At 41.2% G+C, this 21,913-nt stretch overlaps 1 protein-coding gene across 1 annotated transcript in view; it reads left to right on the top strand.

Annotated features, from left to right (window-relative positions):
• LOC130861993 (24-hydroxycholesterol 7-alpha-hydroxylase) overlaps positions 1–21,913 on the top strand; it is a 92,304-nt gene that overhangs the window by 5,925 nt on the left and 64,466 nt on the right. Inside the window, exons 2-6 of the mRNA XM_057751360.1 lie at positions 1,979–2,114; positions 3,931–4,105; positions 5,437–5,586; positions 7,783–7,876; positions 12,075–12,179. Coding sequence (XP_057607343.1) covers positions 1,979–2,114; positions 3,931–4,105; positions 5,437–5,586; positions 7,783–7,876; positions 12,075–12,179 — 660 coding nt within the window. The remainder of the gene's footprint in view (positions 1–1,978; positions 2,115–3,930; positions 4,106–5,436; positions 5,587–7,782; positions 7,877–12,074; positions 12,180–21,913) is intronic.

The raw sequence follows: 21,913 nt of genomic DNA, 5'->3' as shown, positions 1-21,913 counted from the left end.
ATGTGAGAAATAGGGCACAGTTGGTTTGTTGCTGTTGTTGTTATTTGTTTGTTTTTGGTAGCCAGTGATTCTTGAACCTTCAGTTTGCCTTGCAGTATCTGTCAGTCTTATCAAGAGTGTAACGCGTGCCGATCTCATGATTAGTGTGAAAACGAGTAACATCGAAGCAGCGATGAGCGGAAACGACGTCTTGAGATACTTAGGAGTCCAAAATGGTATGCAAATGTGTGGCCATTTTCATGGTGTACAGTTTGTTGCCAGCGTTCGTAATGGATACTAGAGCATAAGTAGACCACTCTGAAAAATGCATGTATTCACTCCAATAAGGCCTTAAAGTCTCGTTTCATTTCTGTTGTCATGCTGAAACATCAACTAACAGCAATTTAGAGGAGAAATGGACTTGTTTGGCTTACACTTCCAAATTACAGTTCACCATTGATTGAAGCCATGGCAGGAACTCACAGGTAGACACCATGGAGGAACACTGCTTGCCCACTCATGTTCATCTTCTACAGCTTAGGAACACCTGGCCAGGGAATGGTGCCACCCATAATGGTCTGGACCTTCCTGTATGATTGAGAAATTAGATAGTCCTCTCCCCTCAGCATGCCCACCAGCCATTAAGGTCTAAGCAGTCCCTCCATTGAGACTCCCTACTCAGTTGACTCTAGGCTGGGTGAAGTCAACAGTTAAAACTAATTAGGGCAAATCCCAGAAGGCAAACCTCATGCTAAAGATGATGTGAGACAGAAGGAAAAGAATTGCTGCTGCATAGGAAGGATGGGTAGTCTTTGAAGTCTGAGCTCTGATGCCAGGAGAAGAGGAGGGTCTCAGGAAGTCAGGCGGATGGAGAGAACGCTAGGAGCCCTAGACAGACAAGGCATGCATTATGCACCAGCAAACAGGCTACAAGGCAAGCAGACACTGCCAGACAGTCAGGCAAATGCTAGCTCATGTAAATGTGTGCTGGCTTATGTAGGCACATACCGGCACACATACACGCATACCAGCATGCAGATTGCAAATAGGCATGCAGACCTACACAGGGTCTGGTGGAGGCAAAAGGTGATTTGTTTGTGACCTCAAAGCCATATTTAGACATACTCATACAAAGGTGACAATTTGCCAGAAATGGTTTTAGAGCAGACTACTTTATTATTACTTAATTTGGGGGCTTCTGACATCCAGTATCAGTCAAGTTTTGCTGACTCATAGCCGCCTTATATCTAGCGTTAGCCATCTCGTCTGAGGCCTGGTATCCGTGTCAGCACCATGATGTCTAAACATAAACAGGCCCTTAAGGCCCGTTCCCTTCAGGTTTGTGTACTTCTCTTGAACTGTATTGAGCTGTATTTTGCTTATAAGCTTCTTGATATCTTAAATATAAGGTTCCAAGAGTACTATGGTCATATATATATATATATATATATATATATATATATATATATATAATACATATGTCACATATATATTATTGTTTATTATTTTCTAATAACCAAGAAAGGAAGATAGACTACGCATCTTATTATGCACATTCTAGGAGAGAATGAAATAGGATTCATATAATTTAAATGTGACCCACAGAATTTCTAGGAACTACTATGTGTAACCGTATTTACAAAACTGGGCCATTACTTCACTGGTATTCTTCTTTTATTCTTAAGTGTGTATGTGGGATGTGTGTGTGGGAGTGTTTGTGTGTGTTCACACACTTGAATACATGTGCACACCTGTGTGCAGGTGCCTCTGAAGGCCAGAAGAGGGCATCGGATCCTCTGGACTTATGTATATATGGCTGTTGAACTGCCCAATCTGGGTGCTTAAAGCTGAACTTAGGTCCTCTGCAAGGACAGTACACACCCTTAATCAGTGAGCCATTACTCCAATGTCAGCATTGGTGTTCTGGTGGAAACTGTTATGCAAAATCCATGATTTAGAAATGCTTACTAATATATCTGGGTTTTGTGTTTTATTCTAGTATGGACCAATATTTACCGTCTTTGCTATGGGAAACCGAATGACCTTTGTTACCGAAGAAGAAGGAATCGATGTGTTTCTAAAATCTAAACATGTAGATTTTGAACTAGCTGTACAAAATCCTGTCTATAACACAGGTAATCAATATTTTGGATAGTTTCCTTGAAGTATAACATCGAAACCCAAGAGTAATTTTGAGTAAAATTATATCCTCAATCCTCTATCAAGAATAGTGGAGGGCAGCTGGCCGGTGGTGGTGGTACACGCCTTTAATCCCACAGTACTTGGGGGGCAGGCTGATCTCTGTGAGTTCAAGGCTAGCCTGGTCTATAAGAGCTAGTTCCAGGACAGGCACCAAAGCTACAGAGAAACCCTGTCTCGAAAAACCAAAACAAACAACAACAACAAAAATAACAGAGTAGTGAAGGGCAATTATTTTGTTATTAAAGTAGGGTTAGAAGGAAGGAAAAAGAGTATATGCATTAGGCTGGGCCATTGGAAAGGAAATGATTGGAAGGCTGGTACATTTGGGTTTCATTTAAGTAGGTAAGATAGGCTTCTGTCACTGGTGCATTTAGGGGCTGTTTGGAATCTCTAGTGTCTTATTAACTACAGCCTTCTGCTGTGAATACAAAGTTCTACAGGCTAAAGCTCTTAGTTCAAATTGTACTCTGCTTATCCAGAGTAGAGTTCCCCTGCTTAATAAGCAAGCCATAATTGTGACCTCTCCTGAGAGTGCCCATTGGGGCAATAATGCTAGCTGGGCTGGCTTCTCCTTTCTTACAGTCTCCGTCTGTCTTAGCCTGCTTGCTGTTACTGGAGACTGTGTTCCTGCTCTGCCTGGGTCTCCCTAGGTCCTGTGCCTAGACCATGCATCTTCTCTGAATGCCTGCCTGACTTCTTCTTGCCTAAGGTGCTAAGGTGTCCTTCTTCTGTCCGTCCCCCCATCCCTTCTTAGAGTCTTATAATGTACTCTGTCATGCATTTCTTCGTATTAAGACAAAAATCTTTGAAAACCTCTCAGAGATGAAAAGTTTAGCTATTTTAAGATCACAGTCTATTGGGTAAATTCACTGCTATTTAGTGTTTGTTGATGTGTAAGCCATGGAGTTTCTGGTCGATGAGTATATTTTGAAGGCTGTTGTTTTATACGCTAACATACTTCTTCAGTAAAAGGAACGTACTTACCTGCTAGAGGCATATGGATATTATGGGAATGTTCGCCTAGGGCTCTGCTGTGACCTCTCATGTGCATTTCTACTGAACAGATAAAATTTGTTAGCATTTCCTCTTCAGCCAGCTTCTTATCCTGACCAAACAGCCCCTAGCATGTTTAAGAGATCAACATTTAATTTAAATCACGTTATACAAAATATAACCTGAACATAGCAAAATCATAAAATACAAATTAGTTTTTAAAGATTTTTAAAAGATTCTTTTATTTGGTTAATCAAACTAGATAAACTAGATAAAATTTTTTTAGAAAGTAGTCTAAAAATTCAAAAGTCTTGATGCTACCCTGACTGAACCTGAGGTGATACTGTAGAGGGAAGAAGGAGATTTCTAGGAAGAAGTGTTCTGGAGTTGGGTCAGAGTTATTCTGCTGGAAGGAATGGTCAAGAAGATAAGTAGGAGAGGAATTTGGGGGGTGTTGGTGTGTATGTGTAGAAATGGGATTTGGTTGGGAAAGTAGTGAATGGTCTAAGTGTAATTAATAGCTTTTGGAATGCTGAGAGTTTAAAGACCCTCTGCGTTTTCTGCATACCTTGAACGTGGATGGGGGAAAGAAGGAACTAAAAGTAGCAACCCTCTCCCTCATTTATAGAGCATCTTGAGAAGAGATCTACTGATTTCCTGTGCCCGGAGGGCTTTGTCAATAGCCCCTCCTGGCCGATTCTGTGTCGCAAAGGGATTGTCGCTCATTTTGATACTAGTTCCCTAAATTGTCTTTAGCATGGATTCCCAAGCATGTCTTTTTTTCACTGCATGAAAAACTGTATGTCTTGATGAAGGGGAAGATGGGTACTTTCAGCACACATCAGTTTACTGGGCAGCTGAGTGAGGCATTCCATGAGCAACTGGAAGACTTAGGTGCCCGGGGGACAGTGGACCTGAACGACTTTGTAAGGTAAACAGTTGTTTTAATCTTCAAATAAAATACGTGGAGCTAATACATCGGATTTTGAAATTCACCCGGCGGATTAATGTTCTCTCTCTAACTAGGCTACTATGAGATTTTTTTTTTTTTAAAAAAAAAAAGCATTTAAATTCTAATTAAAAGGCACTTTCTAGTTTAGCATTCTCACTTTATAGTGAGCAAGTAAACCAGCAGTCACTTGGCCAAAGAAGAGCCATAGAGTCTCCATGTGAGAAACTTGAGTTACCAAAACACTTTCTCACCCCAGTAGACCCCTAGGAGTACAAAGGCGGAGAGAGTGACCTAGGAGTGGAATAAGGGTATGAACTCTCAAAACCCCACCTCACAGTGATGTACTTCCTTCAGCAAGACTCCACCTCCTGGAAATTCCATAACCTTCCCAAGCAGTGCCACCAGTGGAGACCAAGGATTTGAATACAGAAGCCTGTAGGGGACATTCTCATTTCATTCATGCCGAAACAGGTGACGTCAATAGATAATCCAGCAGGCAGTAGTTTGAATATGCAGATTTTTGTGAGAATTTAAGAAAGGAATGGTTTCTGTTACCCCCTTTTATTCTTAGTTTATTTGCTGCTACATTCAAAGACCTGAGTGGCCGGGCGGTGGTGGCGCATGCCCTTAATCCCAGGTGGATCTCTGTGAGTTTGAGGCCAGCCTGGTCTACAAGAGCTAGTTCCAGGACAGGAACCAAAAGCTACAGAGAAACCCTGTCTTGAAAATCCAAAAAAAAAAAAAAAAAAAAAAAAAAGACCTGAGTGGTGTCCTAGCTGTTACCATTTTCTAAATAAATTCCTAATGAGTGACATTCATTTTTATGGGTCAAAGATGCTTCCTTAGAATGGATTTTTACATCTTCAGGGCTGGAGAGAGGGCTCAGTAGTTAAGAGCACACACGGTCTTCCCCAGGACCCAAGTTTGATTCCCAGCACATATATTACACAGCTCACAGTTGCTTATAAGCCCAGTGCCAGGGAGGTCCGACTTCTGATTGTCAGAGGCACCTCCATTCACCCATCCATGCAGAGACACATGTACACACATAATTCAAAACAAAGTTTTGTTTGTTGTCTTGTTTTTAAGAAAAGATTTTTAAAAAATCTTCAGATAAACAGTCACGTTTCAGTCGTCCTTGAAGGGCAGCTTGATTTCCAGCAGCAGACGTTAAGACCTAAGAATGACTTTTCCCCAAAGTTGTGTCGCCTTATCCACTGCTCAGCTGGCATTTTAAGGCAATTCTGTCTTTGTAGATAAAGTTTTTATTGGTTACTCGGTTGACTTCCTGAGCGTCCTTGTCTTTGCAGGCATCTTCTTTATCCAGCCACGGTCAATACTCTCTTTAAGAAAGGCTTGTTTCCCACAGACGAGAGGAAAACCAAGGAGTTCTACCAGCATTTTAAAACTTACGATGAGGGTTTTGAGTATGGATCCCAGCTACCGGAATGGCTCCTGAGGTAGGGTGGCCTTCTCTAATTGGTTCTTTGATCAAATTTCTCTTTTCAGCAACATATATCTCTAGCTAACCTCCATCTCACTCTCGCTTTGATATGTGTGCGCACAGGTGTGCCCCGTATGAGTGGAGGCCAGAGGATGATATCAGTTGTCTTGCTTTATCATTCTGCACCGTAGGTTTTGGCATAAGACTGATCCTCAAGAGCGAACCATTTTGTCTAGGCTGGCTGATGACCGAGACCCAGCATTCCCCATCACTGCATGGGATTGCACGTGCACGCTGCCGTCCGTGCTGGCTTTCACGTGGGCGATGGTGATCTGCATGCAGGTCCTTGGGCTTGCACAACAAGCGTTTTGCCTTCTCAACAGCCTTCTTAGCTCCCATCTCTCTAATTTATTTATTTATTTATTTTATGCTTTATTTTTATTTCATATGCGTATATGTGTGTAGGATGTAGGTGCGTGTGTTGGGGGTGTAGTGCGCTTGCTGCAGTGAATGAGTGGAGGTCAGAGGAAACTGGGCTTTGGTACTTGCTTCCCACCTTGTTTTAGACGGGGCCTAAAACATTCCAGCATCATTCAGGTTAGTTGGCCAAGCTTTGAGGGTTTCTGTTGTCTCCATCTGGAGCCTCAAACTCCTCTGGTCTTCCAATACTGTGTGGCAAGTGCTTTGTCCGCTAAGTCGTATTCCAGCCGCATTTCTTTCTCTTCAGCAGGATAGCATCAGTTGAGATGGAAGGAAGGTGTTCCTATGACTTTTTAAAAAATCGGTGGTGGCAGGCCATGTGGTGTTCTCACTGTGTAGCTCATGCTGGCCCTGGAACTCATGGCCTCAGCCTCCAGGTTGCTGGCATTGCAGGAGTGCACCGTCACACCAGGCTCTGTAGCCTGCTTATTTTAGTGTGCACGTGTGAAGTGAAGGAGGAACGAAAAAGACTTCTCCCTTCCTTCTCTCTGTTCTTTCTTCCTCCTTCCTGCCTCCCTCCATCCTCATCTTCCCTATCCCTTCCTTTCTAAAAACAGTGTGTGTGTGTGTGTGTGAGAGAGAGAGAGAGAGAGAGAGAGAGAGAGAGAGAGAGAGAGAGAGAGAGAGATGCTATGGAGATTGTACCTGAGGCTCTTTTGAAGTACAGTGTATCATTACTGAGTTGATTCTGTTTGAATCCTTGCTGATTCAGCCTGCTCCTCCGTAAGGTGTGAGTAAGTGGTGATCAAATGCATTTGTTACCATTAGCTCAGATAAATATTTGTAAAATGCAGTGAGAAGCAACTGAATTTTAAAAAGTTCTTGGAGTTGCTCTATGTTTTATTCTATTTGGATAGTTATTTTGGCATAGATGGGTAACTTATAACCATAGTTTGGAGACTGAGGCTACCAGCAGGGTGGTTTCTGAGAAGGGCTTCCTTTTGATGACAGACTGTCAGCTTCTGACTGTGCCTTCAGAGTGGAAGAGGCAATCAAGTGCTTTCCGGGGTTTTATAATGACACTAATCCCGTTGATAAAGGGTTCACCCTGTCGTGCAATTATTGTCTTTAATGCCCTGTTCCCTAATGCGATCACCTCCAAGTTGAGAATTTCAGCATTGATTTTGCAGAGCATCCAGCTCATTAGCCGTGGATGCTGGTATTGGTTAGACAAGAATAAAGTGACGATAACCAATGGGCTTTGTTTAGCTGGACCAGCATCTGGCCTCTATGCCGGGCTTTTACCCATCACTCTTAAGATGGGCACAGTGAAATGAACCAAGCAATTGACACCCCCTTTCTTCTTCAATGACAGCCCAAATTCGTTTTCTTGTCCCCTCAGTTTTGCCTGTGAACTAATAATTCAGAAGTGGACCTCTGTGGAAATTCTAACTATAATCAGAGATGAAATTTGAGAAAATTATTTTACTTTAAGAAACATTCTCTATTTCTTAAAAAGTATATAAGTTATTTACTTCATTTGCACTGGTATTTTGCCTGCCTGCATGTCTATGTGAGGGAGTCAGATCCCCTGGAACTGGAGTTACAGACAGGTGTGAGCCGCCATGTGGGTGCTGGGAATTGAACCTGGGTCCTCTGAAAGAGCAGCCTGTGCTCTTAACCACTGAGCCATCTCTCTAGCCCCAACATTCTCTCCTTTTATGTCTTAACCTGTGACCCTAACCCTTGCAAATCACTGATTTTCTGTTTTTTTGTTTTGCTTTTAATGCAGAAACTGGTCAAAGTCCAAAAGGTGGCTCCTGAAGCTGTTTGAGAAAAACATTGACGAAATCAAAGCTCACGAGTCAGTAGCAGGCCATTCCAGGGTAGGTACCTCTTCCTTCACTAAGATATGTGTAATGAACATGGGACTAAACAGTGGTTATTATAAAACATTTCTTAGCCAGGAAATGTGTGTGATTGGATATAATTTTTATACCAAGTGATACACTAGGCCTGCTTATATACATTATTTTAATATCATGGCCTCATAGCATCAAAGCATTCTGTTCTATAGGGTTGCAAAATGGATGCTACAAACAACAAAATAAGATGAAACTCGTGAGTTTTTTATTTTATTTTGTCTTGTTTTGTTTTTACACAGTTGACTGTATCAAAGGACAGACATACAATTTAAAGGTCTTTGTTGCTTTATGGCATAGTTCTCAAATTAGGCCACCTATCTTTCCATACAACAAATACAATGTTTTCATAGCCTGAGCTGAGCACCTTGGTTGTATAGAAAAAGGCTAGAACAGGGATCTCAATCTGTGGGTCAAGACCATCAGAAAGCACAATATTTCTGATGGTCTTAGGAGCCCCCAACCATAAATTTATTCTTGTTGCTACTTCATAACTGTAATTTTGCTACTAAGTAGTGTCTCACACCAAGACCATTGGAAATACCTGCTTTCCAGTGGTCATGGCCCACAGGTGGAGAAATGCTAGGTAGAGAACTATGGAACTCAGAAAACCAAGTTCCCATCTAAGACTAATGACAAAACAACAGAACTATATGGGTTAAGATTGGGTGATTCTGGTTATTTAAGGAGGTAAGGAATAAGTGACTCAGGGTTCTTGTCATTCTCTTGACCTGTTTGGGCAACATCAGCTCCCCACTCGTCCCCTGAGAAAGTCACACAGAAGCTTAGCTTCCATCCAGTGCCTATAGGACTTTGGTTTGAGCCATGCCATATTGATTTTTTTGTTCTTGTTGATTGGTTGCAGGTGATCATCCTTACTCACCAGGCCAAAGTCACCTGGTATGGCCTCGAGGAATGAAACCAGACCAGTTGGAGGGTCCACAGTAAAACATATACATACATATATATACGTACACACATATATGTGTATGTATGTGCATATATATATGTACACCAACACACACATAAACATACATGCAGAGAACACATGGTCACTTAAAAACTGTATCTAAAGATGTTCAATTCCAGCTGCTTAGGAGGCTGGGGCAGGAGAATGGCAAGTTCAAGGCCTGGACTACCTAGTGAGACTGTCTCAGAATAAAGAGAAGTCTGTGGATGTGCTCAGTGATAGGGTGATTTCTTGGCATGCTGGTTCCAATCTTTAGTGCCCAAAACAAACAAACAAAAACCCCACTTCAAATATTTTAGCATTTAAAAATGGTACAGAAAGCTTCTGATTTTAGTTGTATATTAAATGTCACTAGCAATGCTACTTAACTCTGGAGAGGAAGACAGCAAGACAGCCTTAAGGGAAAAAAAACTGTGTACATGGTTTGTATCTGTGGTGGTTAGTTTTAATTTTCAAACTGACACAATCTAGCATCACCTGGGAAGAGAACAGAAATGAGGGATTTTATGGCGGGTGTGCCTCCAAGGGGTTATCTTGATTGCACAGTGGGTGGCACCGTTCCCTCTGTAGAGGATCCTGGATTGTTGAGGAGTGGAGAAAGCCAGCTGGGCACTAGCATGCATGCCTTCCTTGCTCTTTATTCTTGACGATGGATGTGGCTAGCCCTTTTCTGCCTTGGCTTTCCCAAAGTGGTGGACTGTAATCTGGGATTAGGAGTTAAAACAGTTCTTTTCTCCCAGTTGCATTTGGTGGGGTATTTATTTATTTTTCGTTTTAATCACGGCTGCAGGGAATGAAACCAACACAGTCTCTTTGTCCTTGTCTTCTTCCTGTTGCTGTGATAAATATCAAGACCAAAGGGACTTAGGGGAGGGAAGGGCTTACCTCATCTTGTGCTTCCAGGTCATAATCGATCATTGAGGGAAGTCAGGGCAAGAACTCCAGGAAGGACACTAGAGGCAGGAACCACGGAGAAGCTGCTTAAACTTGCTGAAGGCTCTGATCATTCACAGGCTTAGGCTTCCTCCACGGTGGCCTGGGCCCCCTACAGAAGTTAACGCAGTCAAGACAATCCCTCACAGACACCTGGACCAGCTAGACGTGCTGTAGAGCAGCAGAAAATGAAATCCGTAATTAGAACGACCAGTTTTGCTATTCTTCTGGACATGATAGACAATGGCACACCAGCTAATATTCAGAAGGCAGTTATGATGGTTTCTTGTGACAATTTTAATGCCAAGAAGACGATTGGCAGGGCTAATCTGGAAGACTTGCATGCTTCATTAGCAGCAAGTGACACCAGCAACTCCATTTTCATCCTGCCTACGTGTGCATTTCTTTCACACTAGCATTATTGTGCTTTTTCCTCGTGTGTACTGAATGTGACTAATACTAGCTGCTTCATGGCTAATATATCACCGAGCTAAACACCAGTGAAGACGTTAAAATTACACTGCCCTAAGGCAAGCGGGGGATGGATCCTAGAGCCCATCTTGTTTTCCTATCACCATATGGAGTTAAGATTAAAAGCACATCCAGCACCTGGCAGAGAAGCAACCATGGGCAAAGGCAAACTAAGAAGCCCCCTGAATGCAATCACGTGGGAAAACAACCAGAGTAGGTAGATGATGCTGTGCTCTGAGCTGGTGCCATTTAAGTCAGAACATCTGGGTTTTCCCAGGAGCTTGAACTGAGCTCCTCACATATGCTGGGCAAGTCCTCTGCTTCCCAGGTATATCTCTAGCTCTGCTTTTTACTTTTGAGAAAGGAATTTTACTAAGTCAACAGAGCTGGTCTTAGACCCACTTTTAGAGACCAAACATACTTTGAGCTTAAAGTTCTCCTTCCCTAACCTTCCAAGTTGCTTGATTATAACCCTGTACCACCATGCCTTGCTACTTAATTTTCTTATGTGCAGAGGTTTGCTTATGTTGAAAGGGTAACATTTGAGTTGAGTATGTAGCTCAGCTAGTAGGATGCTTGCCTGGTATGCAGGAGGACCTGATTTCAATCTCTAACATTGTGTTATAATAATAATAATAATAATAATAATAATAATAATAATAGTAGTAGTAGTAGTAGTAGTAGTAGTAGTAGTAACAGGTAGGTGTGGTGGTACATGCCTTTAATCCTGATATTTGGAAGGTAGAGGCAGGAAGATCTCTGTTTGTTCAAGTCTAGTCTCGGGTACATAGTGAGTTCCAGGTCAACCAGGCCTACGTAGTGAGACTCTGTCTCAAAAACCACAGACGCTATTTATGAAAACAAAACATCTCAAGCAACCAATCAATGCTCAGCAAAAAAAAAAAAAAAAGCAAAAGCCAGTGTTGTGCCTGAGTGTAGTTCACTTAGAAAGTGATGGCCTAGCCTGCACAATGCCCCAGGTTCATCCCCAGTACTGAATAAATCAGGTGTGCTGGTACATTCTTACAATCTCAGCACCAAGGAGGGAGAGGTCAGAGGTCAGGAGCTCAAGGCCATCTTGAGCTACAGAGAACATTAATTTTGTTTCAAGTATTTTATCAGCAACTGTACTAATATTCAACTCTCAAAATTTTATGAGGTCGGTACCATATCAAGGCCATCTTATGGATATGGAAATTCAATCACTGGAATAGTCAAGTGACTTATACAGGATCATTTGTTGCCCTAATAGTGAAGCCACAAGACAGAAATTCAGCTACGTTCCCCTGGAATTCCTGTTCCCCATTCCCATACTCCCACCCAGTATAGAGGGCCTTAGCATGCCTTAGACTGCAAGCCTGTGAATGGCAGACAATCTCTCCTGGGTTAAAGACAAATAAACAGTTCCAGGGTCATGACTCAGTCTAGGCAAAGTGCCTCCTGAGCAAGCTGAAGAGCTGAGGTTCAGATCCCCAGAACCCACACAAAAATCTGGGTGTGACACATGCCCGTAACCCTGACTCTGGGCAAACAGAGGTAGATTCCTGAAACTCATTGGCTAGCCCAGCTAGCTGAACTGAGAAGGTTCAGGTTCCATGAGAGACTTTGTCTCAAAAATAAAGGTGGAGGGGGATGGAGGAAAGACAGCCAGTGTTGACCTCTGGCCCCTTTGTGCGCATGCACGTGTACACAGCCACACTGTTAAGCACATGCAGAGGGTGATCTCTTGTTTATGGGCGTCATTCCTCCTCACATAGCTGTGGTCTCACAGTCATTTCCTTCACACAGACCCTCGTGCAGGCCGTTCTGGATGTTGTGGAGACAGAATCACGCCAACATAGTCCAAATTATGGACTTTTGATGCTTTGGGCTTCTCTGGCCAATGCTGCTCCTGTAAGTACGCGGGAGACAACGGGGCTCACTTCCATCTGATTTCTTGTTTGTTCTTTTGCATTATTTTTTCTTTCTCTTGGTCTTCAGTTCTTCACTTAATTTGATGAACACAAAGATTCACCGTGGATTGTGATGTGAGATAAAAAGCAGAAGTGAATGATTGATAGAATCCACCGAGGTGACTCTGTGGATGAAATGCTTGCCTCACAAGCTACAGGAGCTGAGTTCATAAATGCTGCTGGGTGTGACAGGCTGCCTAAAATCCCACTGCTGCAGAGGTGGAGACCAGGAAACTGTGGGGCAAGCCGGCCAGCTAAACTAACCTGATCAGTGAGCTCTGGGTTCAGTGAGAGCCCCTGTCTCAGTGAATAATGCAAAGAAGGTAACAGACATCAACCCCTGACCTCTACAGGCAGGAGCATCTGCCTGTACACACTTCTGCAAAAACATTCATGCATACATACTAGGTGCATGGGCGTGTGCATGGGCATGCACACGCACACACAGCACTCACATATACATCAAATAACCTACCCCCAAAAAATTCTTTCCTAAAATACTAAGGGGGCAAAGCCTAGATCCAGAGAGAATTCTGCCCCCTGACATGCTTGCCCTTTGGGTCCCCGGTGTGCCATTTAAGGGGCTCTGACTATCAGGCTGTGTGCTCTGGGTGTTGTACAGCTCAACAAAGCCTAGGTCAAGAGTACGGCAACTGATGGTTTTAGATGGAGCTGCTTATCTCAGCCACAGTGGCCGTCACTTAAAATCTCCATGCCTCCATTTCCTCTGCAGGAAGTTAGGGAAGGAAGGGGGAAGGGAGGGAGAGAATATGAATATGAACGTAAAATGTCTGACCTGATCCTAGGCAGGGGTTGCTCATTTCCCTACAAAGTCTCTGTGAGATACAGCAAGATGCTCTAGTCATGTCAGTGAATGTGAGCTTCCCCTCCTCCTGGATACCAGTGCATCTGAATTTCTTGGCTTGTTTGTTCTCCAAGCTTCTCTGAATGGAGTTTATGACATTGAAATGCAATGCACATCTAAAGATAACAGGGTCCCTTAAAGCCCATGTATTTTTATGTACTCATTTTAATTGATTAATTAATTTAGTTTTTTGTTTGTTTTGAGGCAGTCTTGTTTTGAGGCTACCCTTAAACTTCCAATCTCAAGTGCTGGGTTGTAGACATGACACACAGTGATAGGCAACTGTTTCTTATTACCAATTTTCTTTTACTAAGCAAACAAAATATGGGGTTTCTTTAGGACATTTTTATCCATGTGTATCATTGAACTTGGTTCATGGTCACCCTCATTACCTCCTTTGTCCCGCCCCAACTTCTGCTTATTTCCTTCCTTCTTCCCAAATATAGTCCCTCAACTACATCCATGGTGTGTGTGTGTGTGCATGTGGCATTTTAATGCTATTATGAACTTGGTGAAAGCAGGAGATTTGTGTGTACGCGTCTTTGTTTAGTCTGCTCTAATTCCCTGGTCAGCACGCTGTCTCATTAACCCAAGCTGAAGTGGAAGGACAGCTGTCTATGTATCTCTGATGAAATAGGAAATCTTAGCTCTTCTCTGGTAAGTATGGTCATTTTCTTTTTCTCTAACAACTAGAATTAGTATTACACATTTCTCCTTCTTGTTTCTGAAGGCCTAGGTGGCTAGATGATTTCTCAGTCTCAATAACTTTACTTCTTTGAACCTCTTGTAAAGAACAGAGACAATATTCTGGCCTTTCTGCTCCAACAGATGCCTCCCACGAGAATCTGTTTCATCAATGCCTGTCAAGTGAAGCGCCCCATGCCTCCCCTTCCTCTGTATGTTCTCATAGTCTTTTGTGACTCTTCTCAACTAATTGATTGAACTACAGCAAAACTGAAGAGCAACTTCCCAAACATGCACACAGCAGCCACAGTCAGAGCGCTAGTTCTCAGGATCTCTCCAGAAAGGTCCCCTGAAGGAAACCACACAAAGCACTATTGAGCGGACACAGTGGTCAGTTCTTTGTGGTTGACCCTGGCACTGGTCCTAAAGGACGTGCCTGATGAGGACTGAAAGCTTCATCTTGCTAGATCATCCTTATTGGCCCCTCCAAGAGGCAGTGTGAAGCAAGAGCAGAGCGGAGACCTTGGAAAGGCCTTCTCATCAGATCTGAAGCCAGTTCCCATGGCTGGGCAACAGAGGGCTAGCAATTCCTTCCACCTCTCCCAGCCTGTGTCCGTGTCCTCATCTGAACTGTCTCCAAGGATGGTAAGGAGGATTTAACTGGAATTAATGAAAAGTACCTAATAACACTGATGCTCAATAAATAATGTGTGTGCCATACATAAAAACACCACCCTCGTGGAAATCAATGCCATCGTTCAATGGCCCATTAATAATGAATATAGACTGTCATGGGTCTCAGATGTCCGGCACCTCAATGGCCGGGTTGGGCATGACTCTACTCTTCTGGCTTTTCGGATCACTCATTGTTGACAAAACCCTAAGAGCTGTAAGTGCTGGGCAGGTTGCTCAGGCCCAGATGGAGTCAGTACTTTCCTCTCGCCTCCCTTGAAGCCCATGGGACCCAGAATCTGTGCTTTAGATGGGGTTGTTAGCAGCTCACCAGGAGGCTCTGTTGTGGCTGAGGTGTGCTTTGATAGACCACTGCTAGGTATTTGCCATACTTCATGAGATTGTTTGGGTGGAAAAATCCTTTCCTAGTCCTAAGAAGTTCCTGACTGGTAAATGAACTTTCCAGAACATTTCTCAGCTCTATCAAAGCCGACTTTTGCCATTTTTTTTATCCTTTTATTTTACACATATTTTATTTAAAAGTTTTTTTTTCATTTTGCATACCAACCACAGTTCCCCCTCCCTCCCCTCTTCCTGCTCCCCCCTCAGCCTTCATCTTAGCTGGGGTCTTTCTTGTGGATTCCTGGGAGTTCCCCTAGCACCAGGTTTCTCCCTAACCTATTAATGGCTCACTCAATCAAGATCTTTCTTTCCTTACTCTCCTTCTCTGTTCCTCCCCCACAACTCAACCATTCTGTTCCCCCATGTACTCCTCTCCCTTTTTACCCCCCTCCCCCAATTTACTCGGGATATCTTATCTATTTCCCCTTCCCAGGGGCATCCATGCGTGTCTATTTCTCTTAGGGTCCTTTTTGTTACCTAACTTCTCAGGGCTTGTGGATTGTAGCCTGGTTATCCTTTTCTTTATGTCTAATATCCTCTTATGAGTACATGCTATGTTTGCCTTTCTGGGTCTGGTTTATGTCACCCAGGATGTTTTTTTTCTAGTTCTATTCATTTGCTTGCAAATTTCAAGGTGCATTGTTTTTTTTTTTTCTACTGAGCAGCGCTCCATTGTGTAAATGTACCACATTTTTTTTATTCATTCTCAGGCTAGGGGCATCTAGGTTGTTTCCAGGTTCTAGCTGTTATGAACACAGTTGAGCAAATGTCTTTGTAATATGAATGTGTATCCTTTAATCATATGCCCAATAAAGGAATTTTTTGGTCTTAAGGTAGATTGATTCCCAATTTTCTGAGAAACTGCCATACAAAAGTACCAGTTAGCATTACCACAAGAAATGGAGGAGTGTTCCCCCTTACTCCACATCCTCTTCAGCATAAGTTGTCTTCAGTGTTTTTGATCTTGGCCATTCTGACTGTATAAGATGATATCTCAGAGTTGTTTTGATTTGCATTTTCCCAATGACTAAGGATGTTAAACAATTCTTTAAGTGTTTTTCAGCCATTGGAGATTCTTCTGTTGAGAATTAGATCTTTACCTCATTTTAAAAATTGGATTATTTGGGTGGCTGGAGAGATGGCTCAGAGGAATCGAGCACTGGCTGCTCTTCCAGACGTCCTGAGTTCAACTCCCAGCAACCACATGGTGGCTCACAACCATCTGTAATAAGATCTGGTGTCCTCTTCTCTACTGCAGGATACATGAAGGAAGAAACCTATATACATAATAAATAAATTAAAAAAATTGGATTATTTGGTATTTTGATTCATAGTTTCTTGATTTCTTTATATAGTTTGGAGATCAGCCTTCTGTAAGATGTGGGGTTGGTGAAGATCTTTTCCCATTCTTTAGGCTGCCATTTGTGTCATTGACTGTGTCTTTTGCCTTACAGAAGCTTCTCAGTTTCAGGAGATCTCTTTTATTAATTGCTTTCAGTGTCTGTGCTACTGGTATTATATTTAGGAAGTGGTCTCCTGTGCCAGTGCAGTCAAGACTACTTCCCACTTTCTTTTCAATCAAGTTCAATGTAGCTGGATTTATGTTGAGGTCATTGATCTACTTACACTTGGGTTTTGTGCATGGCAATAGATATGGATCTATTTGCATTCTTCTACATGTAGACATCCAGTTATGCCAGCACCATTTGTTGAAGAAGCTTTCTTTTTTCTATTGTACAATTTTGACTTCTTTGTCAAAAATCAGGTATTCATAGGTGTGTGGGTTAATGTCAGGGTCTTCAATTTGATTCCACTGATACATGTGTCTGTTTTTATGCCTATACCAAGTTGTTTTTTATTACTATAATTTTACAGTATAACTTGAAGTCAGGAATGGTACTGTCTCCAAAGTTTCCTTTTTTGTACAGGATTATTTTGCCTATCCTGGGTATTTTGCTTTTCCATATGAAGTTGAGTATTGTCCTTTCGAGGTCTGTGAAGAATTGTGATGGGATTTTGATGGGGATTACATTACATCTGTAGATTACTTTTGATAAGATTGCCATTTTTACTATGTTGATCCTACTTATCCAAGAGCATGGGAGATCTTTCCATTTTCTGATAACTTCTTCAATTTCTTTCTTCAGAGACTTAAAGTTCATGCCATTCTCGTCTTTCACTTGTTTGGGTAGAGTTACCTCAATATAGTTTGTGTTATTTGTGGCTATCATAAAGGGTGACGTTTCCCTGATTTATTTTTCAGCTCATTTACCATTTGTGTATAGGAGGGCTACTGAATTTTTAGAGTTAATCTTGTATGCTTCCACCTTACTGAAGGTGTTTATCAGCTGTAGGAGTTCTCTGGTAGAATTTTTTGGAATCGCTTATATAAACTATCATATCGTCTGTAAATAGTGAAAGTTTGACTTCTTCCTTTCCAATTTGTATCCCCTTGATCTCTTTTTTTTGTCTTATTGCTCTAGCCAGAACTTCAAGTACTATATTGAATATATATGGAGAGAGTAGACAGCCTTGTATTTTTCCTGATTTTAGTGGAATCGTTTTGAGCTTCTCTCCATTTAGTTTGATGTTGGCTGTTGGCTTGCTGTATATTGCCTTAATTATGTTTAGGCATGTTCCTTGTATCCCTGATCTCCAAGACATTTATCATGAAGGGGTATTGGATTTTATCAAATGCTTTTTCAACCTTTAATGAGATGACCATGTGGTTTTCTTTCAGTTTGCTTATATGGTGGATTACATTGACAGATTTTTGTGTGTTGTACTATCCCTGAATCTTTGGTGGATGATTTTTCTGATGTGTTCTTGGATTCGGTTTGCCAGTGGGTTTTTTTTTTTTTTGCATAAATGTTCATAAATAGGTCTTTAATTCTCTTTTTAAGTTGTGTCTTAAAAAGTTGTGTGGTTTGGGTATCAGGGTAACTGTAGCCTCATAAAAAGAACATTTGTCAATGTTCCTTCTGTTTCTATTGTGTGGAACAATTTAAGGAGTATTGGGAGTTCTTTGAACTCCTGGTAGAATTCTGTGATGAAACAATCTGGTCCTGGGCTTTTTGTTGTTGTTGTTGTTGTTGGGAGACTTTTGATGACTGTTTCTATTTCTTTAGCAATTATAGGGCTATTTAATTTGCTTATGTGGTTTTGATTTAATTTTGGTAAGTCGTACCTATCCAGAAAATTGTTCATTTCTTTTAGGTTTTCCAATTTTGTGGAGTATAGATTTTTGAAATAATGACCTAATGATTTCCTTAATGTCTGTTGTTATGTCCCCCTTTTTATTTCTGATTTTGTTAATTTGGATATTCTCTCTCTGCCTTTTGGTTAGTTTGGATAAAGGTTTGTAGGCCGCCTCGACGGGTTACTCTGTCTAGGGTTTGTAACCCGCCTGGCTGGCCAGTTATTCCAGGGTCACGGAGAGGCACCACCTAAAAGACACAGGCTGATGAGAGAAAGGAGGCTCTGCTTATGTTGTCAAAGCCTCAGTTTATTAGGGTCATGGTTACAGCTTATATAGCCCCTGGATGGGGAGCTTGGGGGGCTGGGGCATGGGGTCTTGCCACGTGGTTCCACGCTCATCACGCTCGTCACGTAGTCCGAGGGGTTACGATGGGTCAGGTCACGATTCCTTGGTCGGGAAGTCACAAGGTGACACACCTAGTTGCCTAGATAGTTTGGAATGTAAGGCAGGTTCCCTTAACAGAGGCTCTCTATTAACAGTTAATTTGGGTGTGAGATAGGGTGTGAGATAGGCTTGCTCAATAAGACTATTCTCAATACAATTGGAAAGTGAAGCCCTCTGTAAAAACTCCTCGCAGCGGTGCTTCCTGTAAATTTTGGGGGGACACGGCTCCTGACAAAGGTTTGTCTATCTTAGTGATTTTTCTCAAAGAACAAACACTTTGATTCATTGAACGTTTGTATTGTTCTCTTTGTTTCTATTTTATGGATTTCAGTCCTCAGTTTGATTATTTCTTGCTGTCTACTCCTGGATGAGTTTGCTTCTTTTTGTTCTAGAGCTTACAGGTATGGTGTTAAGTCGCTAGTGTGCAATTTCTCCAAATTCTTTATGTAGGCACTTAGTGCTATGAACTTTCCTCTTAGCACTGCTTTCCTAGTTTCCCATAAATTTGGGTATGTTGTGCCTTCATTTTGTTGAATCATAGGAAATCTTTAGTTTCTTTCTTTATTTCTTTCTTGACCCAGTGGTGATTCAGTTGAGTGTTGTTTAGTTTCCATGAGATTGTAGGCTTTCTGTATTTTGTGTTGTTGTTAAATTCTAACTTTCAGCCATAGTGATCTGATAAGGTACCGGGGCTTATTCTTTTTCTTTTTTTTTTTTGTATCTGTTGAGATTTGCTTTATGACTGAGTATGGAGTCAGTTTTAGAGAAGGTTTCATGAGGTTCTGAGAAGAAGGTATGTTTTTCTGTGTTTGGGTGAAATATTTTATAGATGTCTGTTAAGTCTATTTGAGCCATAAAGTCTGTTAGTTACCTTATTTCTCTGTTAATTTTCTGTTTGGCAGACCTATTCGTTGGTAAGAGTGGGGTGTTGAATTCTCCTACTATTAGTGTGTGGGGTTTGATGTGTACTTTAAGCTTTAGTAATTTTCTTTTACAGATATGGGTATCTTTGTATCTGGGGCATATATGTTCAGAATTGAGACTTATCTTGATGGATTTTTCGTGTGATGAATATGAAATGTTCTCTTTTAATTACTTTTAATTTGAAGTCTGTTTTTTCAGACATTAGTTTAACTATACCAGCTTATTTCTTAGGTCCATTTGATTGGAGAATCTTTTTCAAATTTTTTACTCTAAGGTAATATCTGTCTTTGAAGTTGAGGTGTGTTTCTTGTATGTAGCAGAAGGATGAATCCTGTTTTTGTATCCCTTCTGTTAGCCTGTGTCTTTTTATAGGCAAGTTGAATCCATTGATATTAAGGGATATTAATGACCAGTGATTGTTAATTCCTGTTATTTTCTGATTTTGTTGTTGTTGGAAGTAGTGTGTGTTTCCCTTCTTTGGGATTTTCTGGTGTGAGATTATCTGTTGCATGTGATTTTGTGAGTGTAACTAACTTCGTTGTGTTGTAGTTTTCTTTCTAGTACTTTCTGTGGGGCTCAATTTATGGTTAGGTATTATTTAAATCTGGTTTTGTCATGGAATATCTTGTTTTCTCCGTCTATGGTAATTGAAAGCTTCACTGGATACAGTAGCCTGTGCTTGCATCTGTGGTCTTTTACTGCTTGCAAAATGTCTGCCCAGGACCTTCTGACCTTATGAATCTCCATTAAGAAGTCGGGCATAATTCTGACAGGTTTGCCTTTATGATATCTGGCCTTTTTCTTTTGCAGATCTTAATGTTCTTTATTTATTCTGTATGTTTGGTGTTTTGATTATTATGTGGTGAGGAGACTGTGATGATGGTGATGATGATGATGTCCAGGCTGTTTGGTGTTCTGTGGGATTCTTGTACTGTCTTAGGTATGTCCTTCTTTAGGTTGGGAATATTTTCTGTGCCTTTGAGCTGGAGTTTTTCTCCTTCTTCTATCCCTATTATTCTTAGGTTTGGTCTTTTCATGGTGCCCCAGATTTTCTGGATGTTTTTTTTCTTAAGAATTTGACGGATGAATCTATTTCCTCTATCGTATCTTTAATGCTTGAAATTCTCTCTTCCATCTCTTGTATTCTGTTGGTTATTCTTGCATCTGTGATTCCTGTTCATTTGCCCTGATTTTTGGTTTCCATAATTTCTTATTGCCTCTATTTCAATTTTTAAGTTTTGAACTGTTTGACTGTTCCCTTTACCTGTTTGATTGTTTTTTTCTTGGCTTTCTTGACTTTCTTTTTTAAAAATTTTTATTATTGAGCTCTATATTTTTCTCTACTCTTCCTCCCCTTCAACCCTGTCCCATGGTTCCCATGCTTCTAATTTACTCAAGAGATCTTGTCTTTTCTACTTCCCATGTAGATTAGATCCATGTATGACTCTTAGGGTCCTCATTGTTGTTTAGGTTCTCTGGGATTGTGAATTGTAGGCTGGTTTTCTTTGCTTTATATCTAAAAGCCACTTATGAGTGAGTACATATGATAATTGTCTTTCTTAGTCTGGATTACCTCACTCAATATGATGTTTCCTAGATCCATCCATTTGCCTGAAAAATTCAAAATGTCATTATTATTTTTCTGCTGTGTACTCCATTGAATAAATGTACCACATTTTCCTTATCCATTCTTTGGTTGAGGGCCATTTAGGTTGTTTTCAGGTTCTCGCTATTACAAGCAATGCTGCTACGAACATAGTTGAGCACATGTCTTTTTGGTATGATTAAGCATCCTTTGGGTATATGCCCCAAAATGGTATTACTGGGTATTGAGAAAGGTTATTTCTTAATTTTCTGAGAAATCACCATACTGATATTCAAAGTGGCTGTACCAGCTGCATTCCTACCAGCAATGAAGGAATGTTTCCTTTACCCTAAAACCTCTCCAGCATAAGTTGTCATCATTGTTTTTGATCTTGGCCATTCTTACAGGTGTAAGATGGAATCTCAGAGTTGTTTTGATTTGCATTTCTCTGATGGCTAAGGATGATGAGCATTTCCTTAAGTGTCTTTCAGCCATTTTAGATTCATCTGTTGAGAGTTTTTTTGTTTAGGTCTGTACCCCATTTTTTTAAATTGGGTTATTTGTTCTTTTGATGATTAATTTTTTGAGTTCTTTGTATATTTTGGAGATTGGTCCTCTGTCTGATGTGGGGTTGGTGAAGATCTTGCCATTTTGTATTATTGCCGGTGTCCTTTGCTTTACAGAATCTTCTCAGTTTCAGGAGGTCCCATTTATTGTTTCTCTCAGTGTCTGTGCTGCTGGGGTTATATTTAGGAAGTCATTTCCTATGCTAATGCATTCAAGTGTACTTCCCACTTTCTCTTCTATGAGGTTCAATGTAGTTGGTTTTATGTAGAGGTCTTTGATCAATTTGGACTTGAGTTGTGTGCATGGCAATAGATATGGATCTATTTTCTTTCT

The sequence above is a fragment of the Chionomys nivalis genome, chromosome 19, assembly GCF_950005125.1.
Source record: "Chionomys nivalis chromosome 19, mChiNiv1.1, whole genome shotgun sequence".
NCBI classification, from domain to species: domain Eukaryota; kingdom Metazoa; phylum Chordata; class Mammalia; order Rodentia; family Cricetidae; genus Chionomys; species Chionomys nivalis.
Note: the sequence above shows the minus strand (reverse complement) of the source record. Positions and strands in the feature narration are given on the sequence as shown.